We start from the raw sequence: 24,373 nt of genomic DNA, 5'->3' as shown, positions 1-24,373 counted from the left end.
GACAGAAGTTCACAGAGCTGAACACCTTCCCCCTCACAAATGAATGCAAGTAAAATAGAGGAAGTATGAACAAGATGGGGGTAGCTTGTGTCAATGTGCTGAATGTAATATATTTTGTGAAATGTTATCAATGGAGAAAGAGAAAAGGGACACAGGATCATTCTGAATTATTTCTTCTAACTAAATTTATGGTTATTTCAAAATGAAAAGTTTAGGTTAAAAACAATAGGTTTGATTTGATTTCTTTTATCAGTCTATCATTATAAAGAAAATAGATTAACTCACCAAATATTTACAATGCTAGATGCTTAAGATACACATTGATCAAGGCAGATGAGATAGCTGCCCCAAAGAGCTTTTACTTTGGTGGGCTTGAGATAGAGTTATGCACTGTTAGCTGATTAGAAATCTTAGTGAGAAAATAAAGCAAGGAAGAGAAGGCCCCAACTAGACAGTACATTCAGGAACTGAGGACAGGGAGAAAAACATACCTGGACAAAGATACTGCAGGCCAAAGGAAAAGGAAAGCCTTTCCTGAGGTAGGAGATTGTCTGGCACATTTGAGGAAAGGCAGGAGAGCCAATGAGATTGGGGTCAAGTGAGCAAGGCAGGGTGGTAGAAGATAAAGCCATAGGGGGAGGGGGCAGACTAGACATGGCTTTTAAGTGATAGGACATTACTGAGGTGTTTTAAGTAGAGAAATGAAACATATTTTACCAAGATTATGCTGGCTGAGGGATTGAAAATAGGGAAAAGAGCAGCAAGAGCAAAAGCTAGGAGATCAGTAGGAGAACCCAGAAGAAATAGACCAGAAACTACCTGAATGAATGTCATTATGTTGTCTCACACACATCTTTGATAGATAAGTGACATCAAACTTTCAGTACAATCACAACTCTTAAAAAAATGGAACTCTGTTTTGTTACTTTGGACATAGCTAGGACTTTACAAACCTTATCTTGTGACCCAGAGGGTGTCTCTTCCAGAGTCTCAATGCTTCCCAGATTGGAGAGCTGAGTGCTTGGTTGTAATCCAGGGCTAGAGATATTTGAGTCACCCATCTGATTCTTGGGGGAAAAAAAAGCAAAAAATTTACTATCAAATAAAACTTTTGCCACTTACTACTATTTGACTCATAAAAATAGCATTAGGAGTTATCAGAAATCTGATTTAAAAAAAAAGAACAAAAAAAATTCCTCAAAATGAATGCTCTGACTTTTGAAAATAGTATATAACAAAGCTTTTAAAAATCTGAACATCTACTTTAGACATTAACAACTGTTATCTTTATTTTTTGTTGATTGTGGGGCCTTAACTCTGGGCCTGGGTGCTGTCCCTCAGCTCTTCAGCTCAAGGCTAGTACTCTACCACTTGAGCCACTGTGTCACTTCCAACCTTTTCTGCTTATGTGGTGCCGAGGAATTGAACCCAGGGCCTCATGCATGCAAGGCCACTGAGTTACCTTCCTAGCCACTACAACTCTTTTTTTTTTTTTTAATCAGCCTTTTAAGGAAAAGTCAATGACACTATTTTACCACATATTCCCTTATATTTTGTTTTATAACATCAACAAAATTAATTGTTCTCTATATAGTTCTATTTGTGTATCCATCTACCTCCACACAGCCCAGATACAAAATAGTTCCATCACAAAAAAAGCTCCCTTCCAAGGCCCCATTATAGCCAGATCCTCTGACCACTCCTGGCAGAGTTACTTGAAATGTGTTTTTTCAAACATGTCAGCTGGGCGGGGTGCTGGTGGCTTACGCCTATAATTCTAGCTACTCAGGAGGCTGAGCTCTGAGGATCATGGTTTGAAGCCAGCCAGGGCAGGAAAGTCCATTATACTCTTATTTCCAATTAGCCACCAGAAAACCAGAGGTGGTAGTACAGCTCAAAGTGGTGGAGTAGGGCTGGGAAGGTGGCTCAGTGGTAGAGCGCTTGCCTTGCATGCATGAGGCCCTGGGTTCGATTCCCCAGCACCACATAAGCAAAAAGGAAAAAAGCCGGAAGTGGCGCTGTGGCTCAAGTGGTAGAGCGCTAGCCTTGAGCTGAAGAGCTGAGGGACAGCGCCCAGGCCCACGACCGGACCCCCCCCCCAAAAAAAAATCAAAGTGGTGGAGTGTTAACCTTGAGTGAAAGTGCCCAGGCCCTGAGTTTAAGCCTGATGACTGACCAAAAACAAAAAAACAACAACAAAATGTCATCATATTAACTAAAATATGGTATGTGTAGGGGAGGATTTTAATGATTTAACTTTTTTTTTTGGTCAGTTGAACTCAGAGCCGGGGTGCTGTCCCTGAGCTCTTCTGCTCAAGGCTCACACTCTACCACATGAGCCATAGTGCCACTTCTGGTTTTTGAGTGGTTAATTGGAGATAAGAGTCTCATGGACACTTTTCTGCCTGGGCTGGCTTCAAACCTGGATACTCAGATCTCAGCCTCCTGAGTAGCTAGGATTACAGGTGTGAGTGCCCGGGCGCCCGGCTGGTTTAACTCTCTTTAAAAACTAACTTAGTTTAACAAAATGAATACCAGGAAGCTGGAACTTGTGGTGTCAGGATGGGAGAAGCTCAAAGGGGGGCGGGGGAGAGGAATAGAGGAAGGGTGGGTAGAATGTAGTCATAAAGTTCAATCTATATATGCAAAAACAGAACAAGGAAAATTGGGGGCATGAGTGGGTTTAGGAGAGATGGAGAGAATTATGAAAGGGTGTTTTCTGGGCAGTATCCAGAGAGCCTCACCCTCTCATACTCATCCTTCGCTCTGCTCAGCATCTCAAGGATGTCGATGGGCCTCTGGTTGCTGCAGCCATTGGCCTGGCTGGGACTCTGTTTATCTCGAGCAGCCTGCTGCGATCGTCGTGTCTCCTCTTCTACCACACTAGAGAAGGAGAACCAGATTTTAGATTCCTGGAGCTTGAACTCAGGGCCTGGGTGCTGTCCCTGAGCTTTTGTGCTCAAAGCTTACATTCTACCACTCGAGCCACAGTTTCACTTTTGACTTTTTTGGTGGTTAATTGAAGATAAGAGTCTCATAGACTTTGTTGACCTGGCTGGCTTTGAACCATGATCCTCAGATCAGCCTCATGAGCAGGCAGGATTACAGGTGTAAGCCACCTGCTGCATGTGGCTTAGCAATGTTTTTTACACAAACTGACTCAAGTATCTTTGGTGTCTGTTCACAACAGTGCCAGCCAATGTATATTGCCTTTACAAGAACAAAAATGCAGAATTCCTTCCTAGAGGTATTGGAAGTTGGTACTTTAAAAACTCCATCAAAGACAGGCGTGGTGACACATAACTGTAATCCCAGTATGCAGGAAGCAGAGGCAGGATTGAAAATTCCAGATCAGCCTAAACTACATAGTAAAAACCTAGTCTCAAGCAAACATATTTAGACATACACATATCCACATAAAACAAAACTCCTCTGAAGTATCTCCTTTTCTCCTATAAGTAACACAAAATCAGTTGGATTAAGCAGTAAGATTGTTACTAATGTTATATGTTACTAAGACACTGAAGACTGACTATATAACTCAATAATACATCATGGACTTACTCATACTGAACCAGCCTAGAAAATGAGTCTTGGTGAATCTTTTAGAGTTAATAGCATTAATGAAGTGGCACTATAGCTCAAGTGGTAGAGTGCTTGCCTTGAGCTGAAGAGCTGAGGGATAGCGCCCAGGCCCAGAGTTCAAGCTTCACGACCGACCAAAAAAAAAAGCTTTACAAACAGAAAGCTTGCCACTAATTTGACTCAACTCAAGGTGGCTGGGGGAATGTTCTTTATTTCTAATACTTAATTCTTCATTTGAAAACCCACAAAGCAAGAAGTCTCCAGTTAAGAATGCTATCAACTCTGTGCCTCTGATCATATAAAATAATATTTATATAAAAAAAGAATGTTATCATTAGGATTAGGACCTTTAAATCTCGTGGCTTTCATTTTAAAGAACATTCCATTCCCCTGTATAGAAAGGCTCAAAGTAGTTTTAATTACAATAGTAATTAAATTTTAATTAATAGTAATTAAATTTTAATTACAATAGTAATTAAAATAGTAGGAATTAAAAGTTGAACAAGAGGCTGGGAAGATGGCTCAGTGGTAGAGCGCTTGCCTTGCATGCTCAAGGCCCTGGGTTCGATTCCTCAGCACCACATAAGCAAAAAGAAAAAAGCCTGAAGTGGTGCTGTGGCTCAAGTGGTAGAGCGCTAGCCTTGAGCTGAAGAGCTGAGGGACAGCGCCCAGGCCCAGAGCTCAGGCCCCATGACTGGACCCCCCCCCCCAAAAAAAAAAAGTTGAACAAAATGATATTTTATTTCCTGTATGTTTCTTCAAGCTTGAAATAAATAATAAATTTTTAAAAGCTGCCTTTTCTAATTCAGATTTCAGTGACAATTACCATGGGATTTTATGGATATGTGCTATAACTTGGTAACTGTTAAGTGAGAACCTGCTAGACAATGATAATAGGCAATAAAACAATTCAATACCAAAAGGTCTTTTTGAATAAGAGGAACAGGTTAGAAAAGACTCCGTGGTGTCAGTTTATGGGTTTAAAACCGTCTGCATATGAATTCTCAATTTTTGGGGAGAGTGTCTTATTACATAGACCAGCCTGGCCTTGACCTGTCTCTTAATCATTCTACTTCAGCTTCTTGAGGACTGAGATTACAGGCCAGTGCTGAGGTTACAGGTGTAATCCAGTTGCCATTCTGAGTTTTAACAAGAAGAGTGAACTTGTAAATTCTCCCCCTTTCATCCCTCCCAACCTCCCTCCCCGGGGCAGTACTGGGATTGGATCTAGGACTTTATGTTGTTAGGCAAGCACTCTACCACTTGAGCTATGCCCCCAGTCCTCCAAAATTGATTTGACCACTCTGCTACTTTAAGGGCATGGGTAGTCTTTCTAGAATCTCAGCTCTTAAGAAACAATTGTATGGGCTGGGAAGGTGGCTCAGTGGTAGAGCGCTTGCATGCCTGAGGCCCTAGGTTCGATTCCCCAGTACCACATAAGCAAAAACAAAAAAGCCGGAAGTGGCGCTGTGGCTCAAGTGGTAGAGTGCTAGACTTGAGCTGAAGAGCTGAGGGACAGTGCCCAGGCCCAGAGTTCAGGCCCCACGACCGGATCCCCCCCGCCCCCAAAAAGAAACAATTGTACAACAAATTTAGCATGAAAGTCTTTTTGATAGACTGAACAAGACTGGTATGTTATATGAGAATTTGATCAACTATCCCTTATTGGCCACACCTTACTACACCTTCAGAAGAACTCTCACACTATCTGTTTTCTACCTATTTCTCACCATGACCCCTGACTTGGCCAACTGGTATGCAACTATTTCCTGACTGGACTTGTGATTTTGGCTCAAAAGTACATTTTTAATAATCCTGTGGGAACAGATACTGCAGGAAGCTCACAATGGTCAAAGGAAAAGGAGTTAATGAACAAAGCCTGTTCTAAGGCCTCTTCAGTTACTACTTAGCAAGTACTGAATACTTTCTTCCTCTCTCTTCCTTTTTTTTTTTTCTTTTTTAATTGAAAAGGTGATGTGCTGGGGGGTTACAGTTACACAGGTAAGACAATAAGTACACACACACACACACACACACACACACACACACAGAGACACACGCACACGCACATGCACGAGCGTACACACACGTCCCTGAGCTTCTTTTTGTTCAAGGCTAGCACTCTACCACTTGAACCACAGCGCCACTTCTGGCTTTTTCGGTGTATGTGGTATGGAGGAATCAAACCCAGGGCTTCATGCATGCGAGGCAAGCACTTTACTACTAAGCCACATTACCAGCCCCAAGTACATTTGTTTTTAATCCTCATTACCCCATCCTTCTTTATCTCCCACCAAAATAGGTCCCTATGACTGTAAGTTCAGGAATAAAGTTCCACAAGTTCTCCAAGTTTTACACAGTATCTGGGCAAACATCCAAACAAATTTTTATGATTAACAACAGTTTCTGACAGACCAGAGTCTTTCTTTAGGGAATCCCCTTTGCCTCTGACCACAGAGAATATCCAAATTTAGATATAGAAGGTCTAGAAGTTCACTTAATTTCCTGCACAGCTTCACAGCTTTTTAAAATGTCTTTTGGAATAAATCATTTTTATTTGAAGATTTTTATTATATTGTGGCTATTAAGAGTAATGAAAAGAAATGCAGTTAACCAAATGGGTACTGACAGAAACATTTGTTTGTTTGCTTGTTTTTTGTTACTGTGGTACTAGGAATCAAACCTAGGGCCTGGAGCATGCCGAGCACACACTCTATCAGTGTTCTACATTTCCAGCAATGCATAATATATCAAAAAGTTTTATTTGTATTTTGAATCATGTAGAATACAGAGGTGTATAAATGCACATTTAGAGTTTAGAACAGTGGTAATCTAGGAATCACAGAGCCATTTATCCCAAAATTAGTGTTAACATTTATGAAGCATTCTCTTCAGCTATAATTAGCCAGGCACTTAAAAAAATCTCACTATCAACAAGGATCTTCCTGGTTATCTTTTTTTTTTCCTTCCTATTTTAAAAACACAGACTTACTATATAACCCAGGCTGGCTTCAAACTTACAACCTTCCTGCTTCTGTCTTCTGAGTACTAGGAATCCAATACACCCTGCTTCTAATTACTTTTTTTTGGCTGGTACTGGGGCTTGATCTCAGCGCCTGGTGCTTTTTTTCTCTCTATCACTTAAGCCACAGCTCACTTCCACCTTTTTGTTGGTTATCTGGAGATAAGAGACTCTTGGATTTGTCTGCCCAGGCTGTCTTTAAAACTGGCTTTACAATTTGAGCCTCCTGAGTAGCTAGAATTACAAGTAAGCCATTGGCATCTGGCCCTAATTATATTCAGTATTTTCCCCATTTCAAGTCAAATAAAGTGAAAATTTAATCAAAGGTCCCTTTGTTTGTGTATTTTAAGTGAAATTCCCCTGAGTGTTCTTTCGTTGTTTTTTTTTTTTTTTTCGGTCATGGGGCTTGAACTCTGGGCTTGGGCACTGTACCTCAGCCCTTCAGCTCAAGGTGAGCGCTCTACCACTTGTGCCACAGCACAACTTCTGGTTTTCTGGTGATTTACTGTAGATAAGAGCCTCATGGACTTTCCTGCTGGGACTGGCTTTGAACTGTGATCCTCAGAGTGTTCTTTACTTCTTTCTCTACTGCCTCATCCTATTTTATGGTGCAACACAATATTTTCAGATAAGAGTTCAGCCTTCAGCTTCATTTATCATTTGAATTCTTGCATTCTCCACAGCTGTTAGGGCTCAAAAGGCCTTTTTTTTTTTTTTTTTTTTTTTGCTCAGAGGCCCCAAACTCTCATTTAGCAGGACCAAATTTGAATATTTCAATATTTTCCAAAGTTTAGATCTGTAAGAGAAATAGTCTAGATTTCTATGTAACCACAAATCAACAAACCACAAATGTCTTCCAAATAACCAGAAAAAAGAATGTGTTTTCATTGTTACTTTCAAAACAAATAGAAAAAGTGATCACAGACTGGGGTACAGCTCAGTGGAAAGATGAAGCCTTTTTTCTTATAAATTAAAAATGCCTCTATTGAAAATGTCTTATTTAGATACAGTGTTTTAAAAGCAAAGTGCTGCTAAAGACCCATCAATTTCCTTCCTTCCTTCCTTCCTTCCTTCCTTCCTTCCTTCCTTCCTTCCTTCCTTCCTTCCTTTCCTCCCTCCCTCCCCACCCCCCTCCCTTCCTTCCTTCCTTGCGTCTGTCCGTGGCAGTCTGTGGCAGTACTGAGGTTTGAAAACAGGCAACAAGGCTAGGCAGGTGTTCTACTACTTGAGTCAAGTCCTCAGCCTTCTTTTGCTTTAGTTACTTTTCAAGTAGGGAGTGAATTTTTGTCCAAGGCCATCTTCCTACCTATGGCCTCACAAATAACTCAAGAGTAACTAGGCTTCACATAGCTGGGGGTCACAGGCACATATCACACTGTCTGGTTTACTGACTGAGATGGCATCTTGCTAACATTTTGCTCAAACTGGCCTCACATTTTTTTTTTTTTGGGGTCCGGTCGTGGGGCCTGAACTCTGGGCGCTGTCCCTCAGCTCTTCAGCTCAAGGATAGCGCTCTAACACTTGAGCCACAGCGCCACTTCCAGCTTTTTTCTTTTTGCTTATGTGGTGCTGAGGAATCGAACCCAGGGCCTCATGCATGCAAGGCAAGCGCTCTACCACTGAGCCACCTTCCCAGTCCTGGCCTCACATTTCAATCTTCCTGCTCTCTGTATCTCAAATAGCTGGAATTACAGTTATGAGACACTGCATGGGCCTTACAAATATCTCTTCTGATAAGAGTGATTCTAAGTTCACAGGAAGAAATACTCTGTAGGGTGCACTTAATAAACATAGAGATGGGTAAACATCCAATATGAACATGTTTGGTATTAGTTATTGCATCTCTCTCCCTCTTTTTTTTTTGCTGGTCCCGGGGCTTGAACTCAGGGCCTTTGTCCTATCCCTGAGCTTTTTTATTCAAATGCTCTACCACTTAAGCCAGAACTCCACTTCTGGCTTTTTGGTGGTTAACTGGAGGCAAGAGTCTCATGAACTTTCCTGCCCAGACTGATTTCAAACTACAATCCTCAAATATCAGCATCCTGAGTAGCTAGGATTACAGGAGTGAACCAATGGTGTCTGAAAGCTATTGTATCCTTTTAAAAAATGTAAATATTCCTGGGTATAAAGTTTTGAGGACTACTGATTTAAGTTCAATTAATTAAAAATTAAAGTTAATTGGGCTGGGAAGGTAGCTCAGTGGTAGAGTGCTTGTCTTGCATGCATGAGGCCCTGGGTTCGATTCCTCAGCACCACATAAGCAGAAAAAGCCAGAAGTGGCGGTGTGGTTCAAGTGGTAGAGCGCTAGCCTTGAGCTGAAGAGCTCAAGGGACAGTGCCCAGGCCCAGAGTTCAGGCCCCACGACCAGCAAAAAAAAAAATAAGTAAAAAAAAAAAAAGTTAATTAAAAAATTTAGACTTTTCCCAAACATGTAGATACAAACCTTACAGGAAAGAGAATTTTGACAGAAGGAAAGAGATTTATAAGGATTCTGATAAAACGGAAGGGAAAGCAGAGGTGCACCAGAAACAATCCTCTCACTGCAGCATTTTGCCAGAGCTCTGTAGGCCCTTAGGACCTTCTAGTACCAATGTCTTGGGTTCTCAGAATCTAGGGTAGCAATCCAGAAATGTAGATAGGAATGTCAGCTGTGGTTTTCTATGGGCCAGTTTGCAAAAAGATGAATCATCCTTCAGAACATCAACTAAATGAAAATTATTTTAGTTGAGTATCAGTGGCTCATCCTTATAATCCTAGCTACTTAGGAAACTAAGATCTGAAGATGGAGGTCTGAAGCCAACCTGGGCAGGTCAGTTTGAAAGGACCTAAATAAAATTAAACAGTAAAGTGTCAGAAGGGCTGGGTGCCATGGCTTACATCTGTAACCCTAGCTACTTTGGAGGCTGAGATAAGATTGCAGTTAGATGCCAGCTCAGGCAGGAAAGTCCATGAGACTCTTATCTCCAATTAACAACCAGAAAACTAGAAGTGGAGCTGTGGCTCAAAGTGGTAGAGTGCTAGTCTTGAGCAAAAGAGCTCAGGGACAGTGCCTAAGTCCTGAGTTCAAGCCCCATAACTAACCAAAAAAAATCCAGAAAGGGGCTGTAGTTCAAGTAGTAGAATGCCAGCCATGAGTGGAAAAAGCACAAGGTTATGAGTTCAAGCCCTTGATAACAACACAGATTTACTTTTTCCAAATTTCAAGACTAAGTTACAAATATTGACTAGAAGACAATCTATAGACTGCTAAATCTAGTTGTGTCAGAAGGAATTAAATATGGACATATGAGGAAGTTCTCTATGGGGGCTCATGAGTGCTATATAACAGTTGTTAAAATAGAAATTTGGATAGCTTATATTTGGTTGTCAAACTGTGCACTGAATGCAGCTGATATTCTCTGGAGCTAAGGCTTTTTGGCAAGTGTAAAGCACAGGATTGGATATATTGAAGTCACTATAACTACTACAGAGGAAATTTATTGTCTTGAAAAAATGCTGTTGACATTTAAAAATGAGATGATAATATACTCTGATTTTCATAAAAACAATCACATATATCAGCCTAATATACACATAAAGAAGTAGATTGGAAGGAAACAGACATTTGGGAACACTTGGAAGTACTGTGATTGTAGTTAACTTTAGATTTCGTTTCTTGCCCTTTTTGATTTTTTGGCAGTAAAAAGGCAATAAGGGAAGATATGTGAGTCAATAAACTTAAGTAACAAAGATATGTGGGGAGGGGAGTATACACACACACACACACAAACATATATGTATTAGTTAAATCTATTAATATACTTACTCAGCCATGAGTTTTGCTATGCGATGACAGTCATTCTTGTCATAAAACCAGATACTGTATATTGACACTTGAAAAACAAAGGAAATGGAAAAATGATGAGGGGAAGCAAGGTTTCACATGTATATACATAAATAATAAATTACCACCAAAGACTATCACTGAATTTACCATCAGACCCCAGTTGTTAATAATCTTGCTAAAGAAAACAAAATACAAAGCAACAAACCTCCTGACTCTTAAAATTAGGACAGGTAAAATATTTACATGGAAATTGCAAAAAGCTGGGAGGCTCATGCCAAAATCCTAGCTACTTGGGAAGCTGATGCAGATGGATGGCCAGTCGGATCAATTGAGCAAGTCTCTCAAAATTTTAAAACACACACACACACACACACACACACACACACACACACACACACACACACACACACACACACACACACACACACACACACACACACACACACACACACACACACACACACACACACACACACACACACACACACACACACGTCCAAAAGGCAGTTGGCTTTAGATATTATTACCAAATCTCACTGAACCCAAGATGCCACTAAATATAAGATGCACCATGCCACTAAATATAAGATGCACCATTATTTATTACCAAGAAAAGGCTGTCAATTAAACTATGACTCAATCAATGTCCATTTTAAAATGTATTCCAAAATGATAGAAAGTCTTCACTATTAAACACCAAGTTCACTAGTAGAGAAAAATACTAACTCTTAAAATATAGAATTAAAATAGTGTTACAGTAAAAGTTTTTTTTTTTTAAATTGTATTTTATTTTATTTGAGAACATACTGTACAGAGGGGCTACAATTACATGGGCAGGATAATGCATACATTTCTTACCAAGCATTGCAGCCTCCTCCTTTGTTTACCCTTCACTTCCCTTCCCCGCCTCCCCCCTCCCCCCACCCAATTTTACCCCCCTCCCCCCACCCAATTATACCCCCTCCCCCCCCCACACCGACATTGTAAAGCTGGTTTTGACATGACATTTTGTACTTCTCATTGTTGCAACAGGTCCACCTGAATCCTTAAACGACTTGTTTGTCCCCATCTCCTCCACATGTTATACTGACATCAAATATAGTGAAAGCGGGGGACAGTAAAAGTTTTCATTAAAAAAAATAAAGTCCATATCCAACCTCAGATCAACTATACTGGGCTTACTTGTTCATTTCTTCTGCATCTTTCCCAACATACTTTTTTTGGAGGGTCAGTCATGGGGCTTGAACTCTGGGCATGGGCGCTGTCCTTCAGCTCTTCACTTCAAGGCTAGCGCTCTACCACTTGAGCCACAGCGCCACTTCCGATTTTCTAGTGGTTAATTGGAGATGAGAGTCTCATGGACTTTCCTGACCAGGCTGGTCACTTTGAACTGTGATCCTCAGATCTCAGCCTCCTGAGAAATTAGGATTATAGGCCTAGTTACCAGCGCTCAGCCTAAATGACTTTTATTACTAGAGATAACATAGAAATCTACTGCAAGCATATTTTGGACAACGTAGGTAGAAATAATGAAGAAAAGTCCTCAAGATTTCATCTCCAATTAATCAGAAAAAAGTTGGATTAGAGGTGTGGTTCAAGTGGTAGAGCACCAGCTGTGATTGAAAAATCCCAATGAGAGAACTCAAGGCCTTAAGTTCAAGTCCCAGCACTAGGAAAATATAAAGACAAACAACCCCCCACCCCTCCTCCTGGACAAAAACTGAAAAAAAAGTAAAAACAAATAGAAATGTCTTCCTTTCATCCCTATTTGACTAAAATAAATCATCAATAATCATTTAAAGAAAAAAAGACTACTGTTAAAAGGTTACTTTAGTGGCAAATTATTTGTTTCATCCTTTTTTTAATTTTTAATTTAATTTTATTTGTGAACATACTGTACAGAGGGGTTACAATTACATGGGCAAGATAATGCATACATTTTTTACCAAGCATTGCAGCCTCCTCCTTTGTTTACCCTTCACCTCCCTTCCCAGCCTCCCCCCTCCCCCCCATCCAATCCTTCCCCCCCCCCTCCCCCCTCCCCCCCCCCCCCCCGCCATTGTAAAGCTCCTTTTTGACATGACAATTTGTACTTCTCATCATCCTTAATTAAGGCCATTATCCTACAAAAGATTTCAAAGCAGATCACAACTTTAAAAATTCTTAATTTTTTTTTATTGCTAAAAAATTCTCCTCTTGGGGGCTGGGAAGTTGGCTCAGTGGTCGAGCGCTTGCCTTGCATGCCTGAGGCCCTGGGTTCGATTCCTCAGCACCACATAAGCAAAAAGAAAAAAGCCGGAAGTGGCGCTGTGGCTTAAGTGGTAGAGCACTGGCCTTGAGCTGAAGAGCTGAGGGACAGTGCTCAGGCCCAGAGTTCAGGCCCCACAACCGGACCAAAAAAAAAAAAAAAAAAAAATTCTCCTCTTGAAGGAAATAAAAGTTGAGGTTTTCAATTGTTCTTGAATGAATGAACACTCATAAACAAACACCTTTATTTTAATGAATGAAGACCACGAACAAGATTTTTTTCTACCCTATCTTGTTTGTAAGGAGTCTTCTGTGACAGGGAAAGTCCCAATCACACTAAAAGTTCTCTAACCTTGGGACCCCAGGTCTGGCTGTAGTCCTTAAAGGTGATGGCCCTACCTGAAGGCAGCTTAGCTGGTCAGCCTTTGAGCATTCAACCTGCTGCAACCAGCTTTCCATGTTTAGAACCCACTGTCATAGTGGTTATTCTGTTCACATTATTTCAAAACACTGAACGTGCTTACAACAAAAAACCAGTAATTGTAGAATGTTTAACATCATGCAAACCAACAAATTAAGTCAGCTTTGACATCTAAATGAAAGGAACACAAAAGTAGCCTGTTATAGAGGAGATAATTACTAAGCATTATCTCAGTTATGCTCTTAGCAGCTAAAGCTCACTCCAAGTTAGAGTAAATCAGATTGGCTTTGAAAAGTCTCCATATATGGCAATAACATGCAATCATCTTTCTTTAAATATGCCCTTTCCAATTTTGGCAAGGAACACCCAAACACTGAAGTTCAAATATAAAAGGTTCCAGTTTTCCTCTAATACACAATATATATCTGGACATATCCATGTAATTTACAGCAATGGAAAAAATGTTTATGATATATAATATACTGAGCCCAGAGAGGAACACAAAATTTTTCTGGGCTAAACAAAGGCAATTAAGTGTTTTCTTAGGGGATTCTAAGTTAAACTCTTAAAATAATTCCATAGGGAAAATAAAAATAATTAGAGCTGTCAACTTATGAAAAACATTTACTTATTCCCTTTCAAAGAAATAAAATTTAGAAATAAGACAAATGTTTCTACACTTCTACACTGTCAAATAAACTGCCAAAAAAGAGACAAACACTTTCAAAGGCATGTTTGCAGAAGAAATAAAGATAAGGAAGCTACAATGATAACTTAATGGGTAAAGGATAAGAGTCACACTCAATTCTGCCAGAAGCAGACCTGTACAGGTTCAGAGACGCATCCAAGAATCAGCTGTCTGCCAACATATCAAATGCTCAGTGCATGCAACTGGCAAGAAAGCCCAGGGAGCTGCCACTGAGCCTGTCACTGCCACTAGTGAGAAAAGACAGATAAGTTCACCAAATGGCTAAAACCGCAGAGGACTCTGTCTCTAAACCTAAGTATTCATCTCTTGAGAGAGCTTACACTTGAATGTCCAACATATTCTGCCAACAATTCACTTGCTGAGACATTCTGAAATAATTTCCTGATAGTATTATTTTGCCATAGCAAAAAAATAGCATTCTGCTTTTTAAGTGGATTTTCTCAAGATGAAAACAAACTAGTTAATTAATGGATATCTCTGGTACTAATTCAGTAATACATACTGGAAAGTCACTGAAAAGCTAGGAGGTGTTATAGAACATCTAATTGCCTTTAGGTTGTATTTTTATCCACATCAAGATGCAGATAAGAGACTAAGGGTCCAAGAAGGGCCTGCACGAGGAGGACAACAGAGTTTGCTGTCTCTGGTGCATTTTTAACCCCTCCCCGCCTCCAAGCCTCAATAAAGAGGCTTGACTTCCTTTCCCCTGCCCCTCTCCCAACCCCCAAGAATATCCAAAACCAGCTTGGAGGTGTGGCCCTAGTGGTACAGTACCTGCCCTGTAGTGTAAGGCCCTGAGTTCAAACTCCAGAACTCAAAAACGAAATGCTTCCCTTGCTTTTCACATGAAAACCCTTTCCTTTAGAAAAAGTATAAAACAGTATTAACAACAAATATTATATGTATCTGGATTTAATACCGAGAAAAATGTAAATGCTGAGAAGAGAGTTTTCTAGTTTCTAGAGAACGCTCTTCAAAGATCCAGCTACTTATTAGGATTTGATGCTATAATATTACTCTGTTTTTCATCTTGGGTGGAGTATGGTACATGTAGAAATCAAGAATATTCAAGTGGTTAGGAGACTTTGTTAAATCCTAGAGTCTTGCTGGGCACCGGTAGCATACTCCTATAATCCTAGGTACTCAGGAGGCTGACATCTGAGGATCATGGTTCAAAGCCAGACTTGCAGGAAAGTCCATGAGACTCTTATCTCCAATTAACCACCAAAAATAACAAAAGAACTGTGGTTCAAGTGATGGAACACTTAAGCACAAAAGCTATGGAACAATGTCCAGGCTCTGAGTTCAAGCCCTGGGTTTAGCCCGTGCATGCATGCATGCACGCACGCACGCGTACACACACGTACACACACGTACACACACGTACACACACACACACACACACACACACACTCTCTCTCTCTCTCTCTCTCTCTCTCTCTCTCTCTCTCTCTCCTGACAGCTGAAAATCTCTCATGCTTTAGCATATAGATCTGGTCTGCTTCCTTTTTTTGTCAGTTGTGGGACTTGACATCTAGGCCTGGGTGCTGTCCCTTAGCCTTAAGCTCAAGGCTAGCGCTCTACCTCTTGAGCCACAGTACCACTTCCGGTTTTCTGTGTGGTTTTATTGGAGTTCAGAGTCTTACAGACTTTCCCTTCCTAGGCTGGCTTTGAACTGCGACCATCAGATCTCAGCTTCCTGAGTAGCTAGGATTACAGGCATGAGCCACCGGCGCCTGGCTGTTTTTTTGTGCCAGTACTGGGGCTTGAACTCAGGATTATGAAGTTCTTGCTTGGCTTTTCTTACTCCAGTCTGGTTGGTGCTCTACTACTTGAATCTTGTTTCCAGTTCCTGCTTTTTTTCTGGTTAATTGGAGATAAGAGACCTTGGATCAATCCCTAACACTGAAGAAATAAGTTGTAAAAGATACATACTGATGAAGATCTGCATCAGGAGACAATGGAGCTTCTTTTATTTTTACTTTTTTTGTATTCGTCTTAGGGTTTAAAATCCAGGCCTGGGTACTATCCCTGAGCTTTCTTGCTCAAGGCTAGTATTCTACTATTTAAGCCAGAGTTCCACTTCTGATGGTTAATTGGAGATAAAGTCTCATGGATTTTCCTGCCAAACTGGCTTTGAAATGTGATCTTCAGATGTCAGCCTCCTGAGCAGCTAGAATTAAAGGAGTGAGCTACCAGTGCCTGGCTCTAGAAATTCTGAGTTTACTGGAAATGGGGTTTGAATTCAGGGTCTCATACTTGTTAGGCATGTGGTCAACTACTTAAGTTATGCCTTTAGCCTAAAAAAGAGGCTTTGATTATAGAAAACTACACTTTTATATTACTTCTCTATTCACACAGATCTTTCCTTTGGGGACAGAGAGGAGAGGGAGAAGGGGAGGAAAAAGAAAGGGTAGCAAGACAAAGAATGACTGGCCTGCAATTTACACAGGAGATTTGGGTAGGTGCAAACACTTAGATGAGAAGATTCTATGTGCCTACAAGTAAAGCTGGTAAGTGTGGCTCAAGTGAACTTAGCAATTTACCCCTTTTGGCTTAAAGAACAGTCATCTCTGGACACTAATGTGCTAGAGAAAAAGCCAAATTTCTAAAATTCATGTAGTATCCATTTACTGAACAATGGGTAAAAGATGTAAGCCAGATCTAGAAAATGCTATCCTGAATGCTCCTCAGTTTGTAATTTTTTTTAAATGTGCACTCTTTAAATTGAGAATATATTTACCAGAAATATTGCTTCCATTAAAAAAAAAAAACAGGATCTCAATGTAAGATTCTGCCATATGAAATGACCTCTAATCTTTGGAGAGTAGGAAAATGAATCCAATAGTATTATGGCTGTTCACTTCTGTATCAAATTTTTTATTCTTCACTTACAGACATCTCTAAATAAAACAATGAATCACACTAGAGTTTGCCTGCCAAAGATGACAGGATTACAGTCTGCTACATAGTACTCCACTCCTTAAGGCCTGTTTCTTCTCAAGGAGTTGTTGAAAATGATTATTGTTGTTTTAAAGTGATAAAATGCTGGTAGAGCAGACAAATATCTCCCCAGTTTCTCTTTTTTATACCTTTTACCTACCAATTTACTAAACCATCCAAATCAGAGGTGTAAGCGCAATTGCCTACAGTGTATAAGAAATATCAGGTGTGGTGGGATTAGTGAGTGGCAAGTACTAACTAGAACTCTGATATTTACAGGAACACTAATGGCCAGGAGCTATAGAAATCCAGATGAATAAAATGTTCGAATTCTTAAATGTTGGTAACAAATGCTTGGACTTTTCATTACTTAGAGGAAAAAGAAAAAGCTGGAACTAGTGACTCTAAGTAACTCAAGTCTGCCTGGGTCCTCCCAGGTACCTGAACCTTCAGTCTTGAGGCCTATTCTGCCCAATCCAGAAGTTTTTTGTTTTTTTTTTTTTTTGGTTGGTTCTGGGGCTTGAACTCTGGGCTTGGGTGCTGTCCCTGTGCTCTTCAGCTCAAGGCGAGTGCTCTACCGCTTGAGCCACAGTGGCATTTCCGGTTTTCTAGTGGTTAATTGGAGATTAGAGTCTCACGGACTTTCCTGCCTAGGCTGGCTTTGAGCCTCCTGAGTAGCTAGGATTGCAGGTGTGAGCCACCGGCGCCCGGCTCCAGAAGAGTTTTTTGTCCCCTTGGACTAGGAATTACTCTAGAGTCTCTGAAGTTACTTTTTTTTTTTTTTTTTTTGCTGGTCCTGGGGTTTGAACTCAGGGCCTGGGCACTGTCCCTGAGCCTCTTAGTGCTCAAGACTAGCGTTCTACCACTTGAGCCACAACAACTTCCAGCTTTTTCTGAGTGGCTTATTGGATAGAAGAGTCTCTGATCCTCAGATCTCAGCCTCCTTGGGTAGCTAGGATTATAGGTGTGAGCTACTGGTGCTCAGCTTGAAATTACTTTCTAATAGTCAAATTTTAAAATTGCATTGAACTTTACCACTTTTTGTGAATTTTCAAAATAAAACATTGTCTATTAGTTAATATAATAATTACCTAGGAGACAAATAGTCTATATATGGTTAATTTTTAAAGGCTTTACTGTTAACACTGTATCAAAATAAAAAGATATAAGGGGCTGGGAATGTGGATTAGTGGTAGAGTGCTTGCCTAGCACACATGAAGCCCTAGGTTCAATTCCTCACTACCACAGAAAACCCTGGAAGTGGCGCCATGGCTCAAGTGGTAGAGTACTAGCACAAAAACTAGGGACAGAGCCTAGGCCCAGAATTCAAGTCCTAGGACCAAAGGTACAAAATAAAAAAGATAAAAATTATTTTTATCTCATAATAGTATCTTAGAGGGGAACAGTCAGTAACCAGTGGTGAATCATAATGAAAAGAATCCACTTGGGAAATTCTGAAATGCTCATGGACTAAAAAACTACTAAGAAGAGGCTTGGTAGTGGCTCTACCAGAATAACAAGCAGCAGATACCATGAAGACAGAAAGCAGTGCGTGTTTTTCAAATGCCTGACCTCACAGCATCACAGTTAGCCTTCCAGTCTAAGTTCCTATATGCTCTCATGATGCTTTTACCTCTTCAATCTACGAAAGGGGCAACAGTGAGGCTCTTTACTTATCTGGGTCCTGGAGGCCAGACTAATGCAGTTACCTTCACTGATTACAGAATCATACCAACAATAGCAGTGTTGCAGCTGATGGTGGAAGACTGTCTTTCTTCAACACTGTGAAAGAAGTGCTCAACCCAACGATCACAAAGAATGAACCGTGGAACTTTTCTTATTGTTTATAAATTCCTCTTTTAGTTTGGAGGTAGAACTCACATTTTTTGACTTGATAAATTATAAACTCATCTTACAAAGAAACTTCTTGCACTGTGCTTTTAAGTCTGAAGAGCTGTACCAAATGCCAACAGCCACCTACCATCTCTACTGTTCTGAGTCTTGCCCTTGAACTGAAAAAGGACTAGCAGAGACAAAAAAAAAAAAAAAAAACCCAAAAAAACAAATAACAAAAAGCACATACTACAGCATTTTTTTTCAGCTAAAATTTTCCATTTGACAGCTGCATTTTCAACACTATGGAAATGAATCTACCTACTTTTTCTAGTGATCTAACTTTAATTAAAAATACTCTCTTTCAAGAAACTGATGCAAAGTATAAAGGAAAAGTTGTAAGTGAAGTGGAAACAGAAGGGTACTTCTCCCAGGCTTTTGCAGGTAAGCTCTTTAAATACTATATAGCAAGAATAATTTATATTCAATTGTATTTGTTAGGCAATTTGTTGTTGTTAAGCTGGCTAAAGAGTAATATACTATATTAGTAGCTGTTTTGTCAATTAACACTTTCTTCAGAAAATTTCAGGTTGGGTTTTAACCAATTACTATTTTCAAAGTGTTGCTAAAAACACAAATCTGTTACTATAAAAATGAAAAAAATAAAATTCAGAATATATCTGGGTTCTTTTGAAAAACTGAAGAGGATTTTTTTTTGCTTAATTCTGTTTAATTTTCCAAAGTTACTTTGGTATTATAGAAAAGATTTTAAAATGATGATAGTTGCATACAGTAGGAACTTGCCTTAGGTGTTAGGTTAAGAACCCCTGAAAGCTGTCTTTGTTAAAAAAGCAATTACTTTCCAGTGCGAAGATGCCAAGTCTAACACACACATGAAATAAAATAATCACTTATCTTTGGCTAAAATTTTCCTAAGGTCATTATAAAGTTAGACTGAAGAGAAAATTCTAGTTAATGTATGACTTTTATTATTGAAAACAACCAAGAAAAACATGTAAATATCTTTATACCTCTCTGGCAGATCAGATTTTCAGTATTTTAGGCTAATTATTTTAATATACAGACCTTAAATCACTTTTTCCCACTGATCCACAGATGAAGAATAAACATGAATAACTCAGGGCTTAATGTAACATCATATATCATTAACTATCTTTGACCCTTACCAGGAAGGTAAGGAATTTCTGACATTGAAGGATCCAATATACCCTAGTGACTTCTGCTTATAGTTTTCTAAGGAAACAATAGAACTTAAAGACAAGAAAAAAAAATTTCTAGAAGTATACCAAACTTTTAGTGTATATAGTTTAGCATCTAGAAAATGATCTATCACTAAATTAAGGTTTGCTTATGAATTAAATAACTACCTTTGTTAACTTAAAAACAAAGTAAAAAGCAGTAATGGAACAGTTTCTTATAAAACATATAATGTCAGAACTGAGCTGGGTGCCAGTTGCTCACGCCTGTAATTCTAGCTACTAAGAAGGCTAAGTAGTGAGAAGTGCGGTTTGAAGCCAGATGAGACAGCAAAGTCTTATCTCTAATTAACTAGCAAAAAGTCATGAGTGGAACTGTGGCTCAAGTGGTAGAGTGTCAGCCTTGAATGAAAGAGCTCAGGGAAAGTGCCCAGACCCTGAGTTCAAGCCCCAGTACTGATTTTTACAGAGCTTGTGGGTATCACAAATCTGCACCTTAATAATGTCAATTAACTAAGTTATATTGACTATTGTCTAATTGTAAAACAAAAACAAAACAAAAACCCAAGAAAACAGTTTTGTTAGATTTCATTTTCTTTTTGATTTACCTATCAAGTTTTAGACTTCTAAAAAAAATTGCTCAAGGAGGAAATGGGAATACAGGAAGGGTGAATTTGTTCAAAGTAGACTGTGCATGTATGGAAGTATCACAATGAAACCTCTTCATATGTATTAACAAATGTATGTTAGTTCAAAAACAAAATTTTTAAAATTGCTCAAAATTCTTGGGGGACTTCATAGCTTCATAGTCCCACAAGATATATTACACACAGACACAGACACACACACAGACACACACACAGACACAGACACACACACAGACACACACACACAGACACACAGACACACAGACACACAGACACACACACACACACACACACACACACACACACACACACACACACACACACACACACACACACACACACACACACACACTATACAAAGTATATATTTGCAGACATCAGGTTACCACTTTCACTCCTAAGAGGTACCACAGAAGTAGTCCTCAAAGACCCCTAATGGAGGTCTTGGGGAAAAGCACGCTTGCTGTACAGAGGGGTTACAGTTACATGAATGAGGCAATGAGTACATTAGTTGATCATTGTTACCCCTTCCCTTGTTGTCCCACTAACATTCCCCCCACCCCCGACTGAAGTTGTAAAGTTCATTTCCAATATACTGTCCTGTGGGTCTCATTGTTGCAATGGGTCATCCTGTGTCCTTGTTTCACCATTTTGTTATTCCCCTTCCTCTCCCCAGATTAGACAAATGTATATACAAGATGCAAGGTACCAAAATCAAGTACAGTGACAACAGGGGATATACCATAGGGGGAAGAACATACAAGGGAAACAAACAAACAAAAATCACCCAGTACATTTAAAACAACAACTCAGACCTCTAGTGTCCATATCTTGGGGTTGATTTCACTTGGCATCAACTTTTATGTACATAGCGTTTGAGCTTTTCAGCTCATCTGGTAAGATTATCCTATACATATTCTATTTATTGCAAATAAGGAAACCATGAGGCCTAACTTTCTCTGGGACTGGCTTACTTCACTTAATATGATTGGGAAAAGCATTTTCTATGAGAAACATTAGTGAGGTGTTGTTGTGGCAGGTGCTCACCATCTTGCTGGTCTAAGGAGGTAAATTCATTGTAAAAATAAGGTAAAAAATGTGTAAGTTCTGAATCTGCCATTTCAGAGGCTGTGTCTCTATATGGAGAACCTGTCCTAATACCATTTGCTGTGTTTTCTTTAGATGTGTTAGGAGAGATTTTAAAACCATTTGTTTGAGTTCATTCAGATGTTTTCATGCCTGAGGATACAGGCAAAAGTTCTTCATACTATTTTCTTGTTTTAAAAAAAATCCTTAAAAAAAAAAATCTTTGTGAAGCTGGCACCAGTGGCTCAAGCCTGTAATTCTAGCTACTCGGGAGGCTGAGATCTGAGGACTGCCATTCAAAGCCAGGCCGGGAATGAAAGTCTGTGAAACTCTTAATTGCCAGTAATTCAGAAAACCCGAAGTGGTGCAGTGGCTCAAGTGGTACTAGCCTTGAGCTGAAGAGCTGAGAGACAGTGTTCAGGCTCAGAGTTCAAGCCCAATGACCGACAAAAAAAAATTTTGTGGGGCTGGGAAGGTGGTAGAGCTCATTGGTAGAGTGCTTGCCTTGCATGCATGAGGACCTGAGATTGATTCCTCAGCACCACATAAGAGGAAAAATCCAGAAGTGGCGCTGTGGCTCAAGTGGTAGAGTGCTAGCCTTGAGGTGAAGAGGTGAGGGACAGTGCCCAGGCCCACGACTGACCACCCCCCCCCCAAAAAAAAATCTTTGTATACAAATACAATTCTCCTAATATTGCCAAATTCTGTTCTCTTTCCTCTCCCTCCACCATCTCCCCTTCACTGTCCCAGAACTTTGGTGCTCAAAGCTAGGACTTCACCACTTGGAGCCACAGCCCCACTTCTGGCTTTTTTTCTGGGTGGCTAATTGGAGATAAGAGTTTCATGGATTATTCTGCCCCGGATAACTTCAAACCTTGAACCTCAGATTTCAACCTCCCAAATAGCTAGGATTATAGGTGCAATCGCCAGAGCCCAGCCCTTTTCTCTTTTTATTGTTGATGGATCAATCATGTTACAAACTTGTTTTGTGCATCTGCTCTATTATTCTTTTGCAATTTCTACTTTCTGCAATTAATTTCCCTTCCTACCTTCCTTCCCTTCTTTCCTGTCAGTCATGGGGCTTGAATTTAGGCCCTGAATGCTGTCCCGGAGCATTTTTTGCACAAAACCACTTTGAGCCACAGCTTCACTTCTGGTTTTCTGGTGGTTAAGAGACTCACAGACTTTCCTGCTTATGCAGGCTTTGAACTGTGATCCTCAGATCTCAGCCTCCTGAGTAGCTGAGGTTATAGGCATGAGCCACCAGCACCCTACACTTTTAAAAATTTTTACACAGATTTCCCTTTACTCCTTAATTTTTTAGGATGGATGTCCTACATGCCCTAACTCTGCTTTTAAGAGTATTATTGCTGGCACCAGTGGCTCATGCCTGTAATCTTAGCTACATCAGGAGGCTGAGATCTGAGGATCAAGGTTTGAAGTCAGGCTGAGTAAGAAAATCTGGGAGACTTTATCTTCAATTGATTAATCTCTCTTTCTCTAGTAGTAGAGTGCTAGCCTTGAGGGGAAAAAAACAAAACAAAATAGCAAGCTTAGGGACAGTGTCCAGGCCCTGACTTCAAACCCCGAGACAAGCGTGTGCACACACATGCGCGCGCGCGTGCGCGCGCGCGCACACACACACACAATTACTAAGGTGACCTGCTAAAATTTCTCACTGTAACTATGGATTTTTAACATTCAATTTGCAATTCAGGCAGACCAGATACTAGTTTTCAGTTTTACTTTGTTGTGGTCCATAGAAATGTCCCTTATACTCCCCTTTTAGCTACAGTCTCCATTTAATATTTTATGCAGTTTAAAATCGTCTCTCAACTACATTATTTTATTTTATTTTTTGGGGGGGTCCGGTTGTGGGGCCTGAACTCTGGGCCTGGGCGCTGTCCCTCAGCTCTTCAGCTCAAGGCTAGCGCTCTACCACTTGAGCCACAGCGCCACTTCTGGCTTTTTTCTTTTTGCTTATGTGGTGCTGAGGAATTGAACCCAGGGCCTCAGGCATGCAAGGCAAGGGCTCTACCACTGAGCCAACTTCCCAGCCCTCAACTACATTATTTTTATTCCTTTTATCTACATGTGATTTTTATCACATTTCTTTGGCCTGCTAGCTCAGCTGTCACTTTAGATTAGCTCTTTGCTAATTTGGTGACTTCTCAGGCTGACTTCAAACCTCAATTCTCTAGATCTTAAGACTCATGAGTAGCTAGCATTATAGGTATGAGCCCTGGCACTTGGCTTTTATGTTCTCCTGGATTACTGATTTGTTTTTCCTCAGTTATTTAAGAAATCCATCAGTGACTGGTGCTCCTGTGAATATACATCATCTTAAGTAGCCTCTGGTTGCTTTTCTTTCTTTGCTATAATGTGACAGGTGGTTATTTATTTCTATTGTGCCTGGGGTCTATTTGACTGCCTAAATTTGAGACATCTTTTATGGACACTGGAAAATTCGCAATCATAATCTCTTCAAATATTTTCTCTACTTTACTATTAATTTTATCCATAATATTAGATGTTATAATTTTATCCTCTCTGTCCTGTTTCCCTTTCTTTTCCTCTTTGGGAGATGCATCTGTATTCCCTCAGATGGTTCTTCTAGCTCACCAATTTTCTCTAGCTATCATTAATTAACTGTTGAATACAGGTAGAGGTTCTTTCAGTAATTAAAAATTTAATTTCTGTAAGTTCTACTTGGTTACTTTTGAATCTGCCTGTTACTTTAATAGCATTTGATTCTTCTATTTTTTATTGTTTATTTTGTAATCTACATTTGGCAGTTGTATCCACCAAAGTCTCTATCAGGGGTTAGGAACCTTTTC

At 40.0% G+C, this 24,373-nt stretch overlaps 1 protein-coding gene across 1 annotated transcript in view; it reads right to left on the bottom strand.

Moving 5' to 3' along the window:
• Positions 1 to 24,373, bottom strand: part of Dcp1a (decapping mRNA 1A) — a 57,679-nt gene that overhangs the window by 20,190 nt on the left and 13,116 nt on the right. The window contains exons 4-6 of the mRNA XM_070018519.1: positions 10,413 to 10,479; positions 2,745 to 2,883; positions 954 to 1,067 (exon numbers count right to left, since the gene is read on the bottom strand). Coding sequence (XP_069874620.1) covers positions 954 to 1,067; positions 2,745 to 2,883; positions 10,413 to 10,479 — 320 coding nt within the window. The remainder of the gene's footprint in view (positions 1 to 953; positions 1,068 to 2,744; positions 2,884 to 10,412; positions 10,480 to 24,373) is intronic.

This window comes from Dipodomys merriami, unplaced genomic scaffold, assembly GCF_024711535.1.
Source record: "Dipodomys merriami isolate MVZ:Mamm:240054 unplaced genomic scaffold, mDipMer1.0.p SCAF_13, whole genome shotgun sequence".
Classification (NCBI taxonomy): Eukaryota; Metazoa; Chordata; class Mammalia; order Rodentia; family Heteromyidae; genus Dipodomys; species Dipodomys merriami.
The sequence above is the reverse complement of the archived record's forward strand: the minus strand, read 5'-3'. Positions and strand labels throughout refer to the sequence as shown.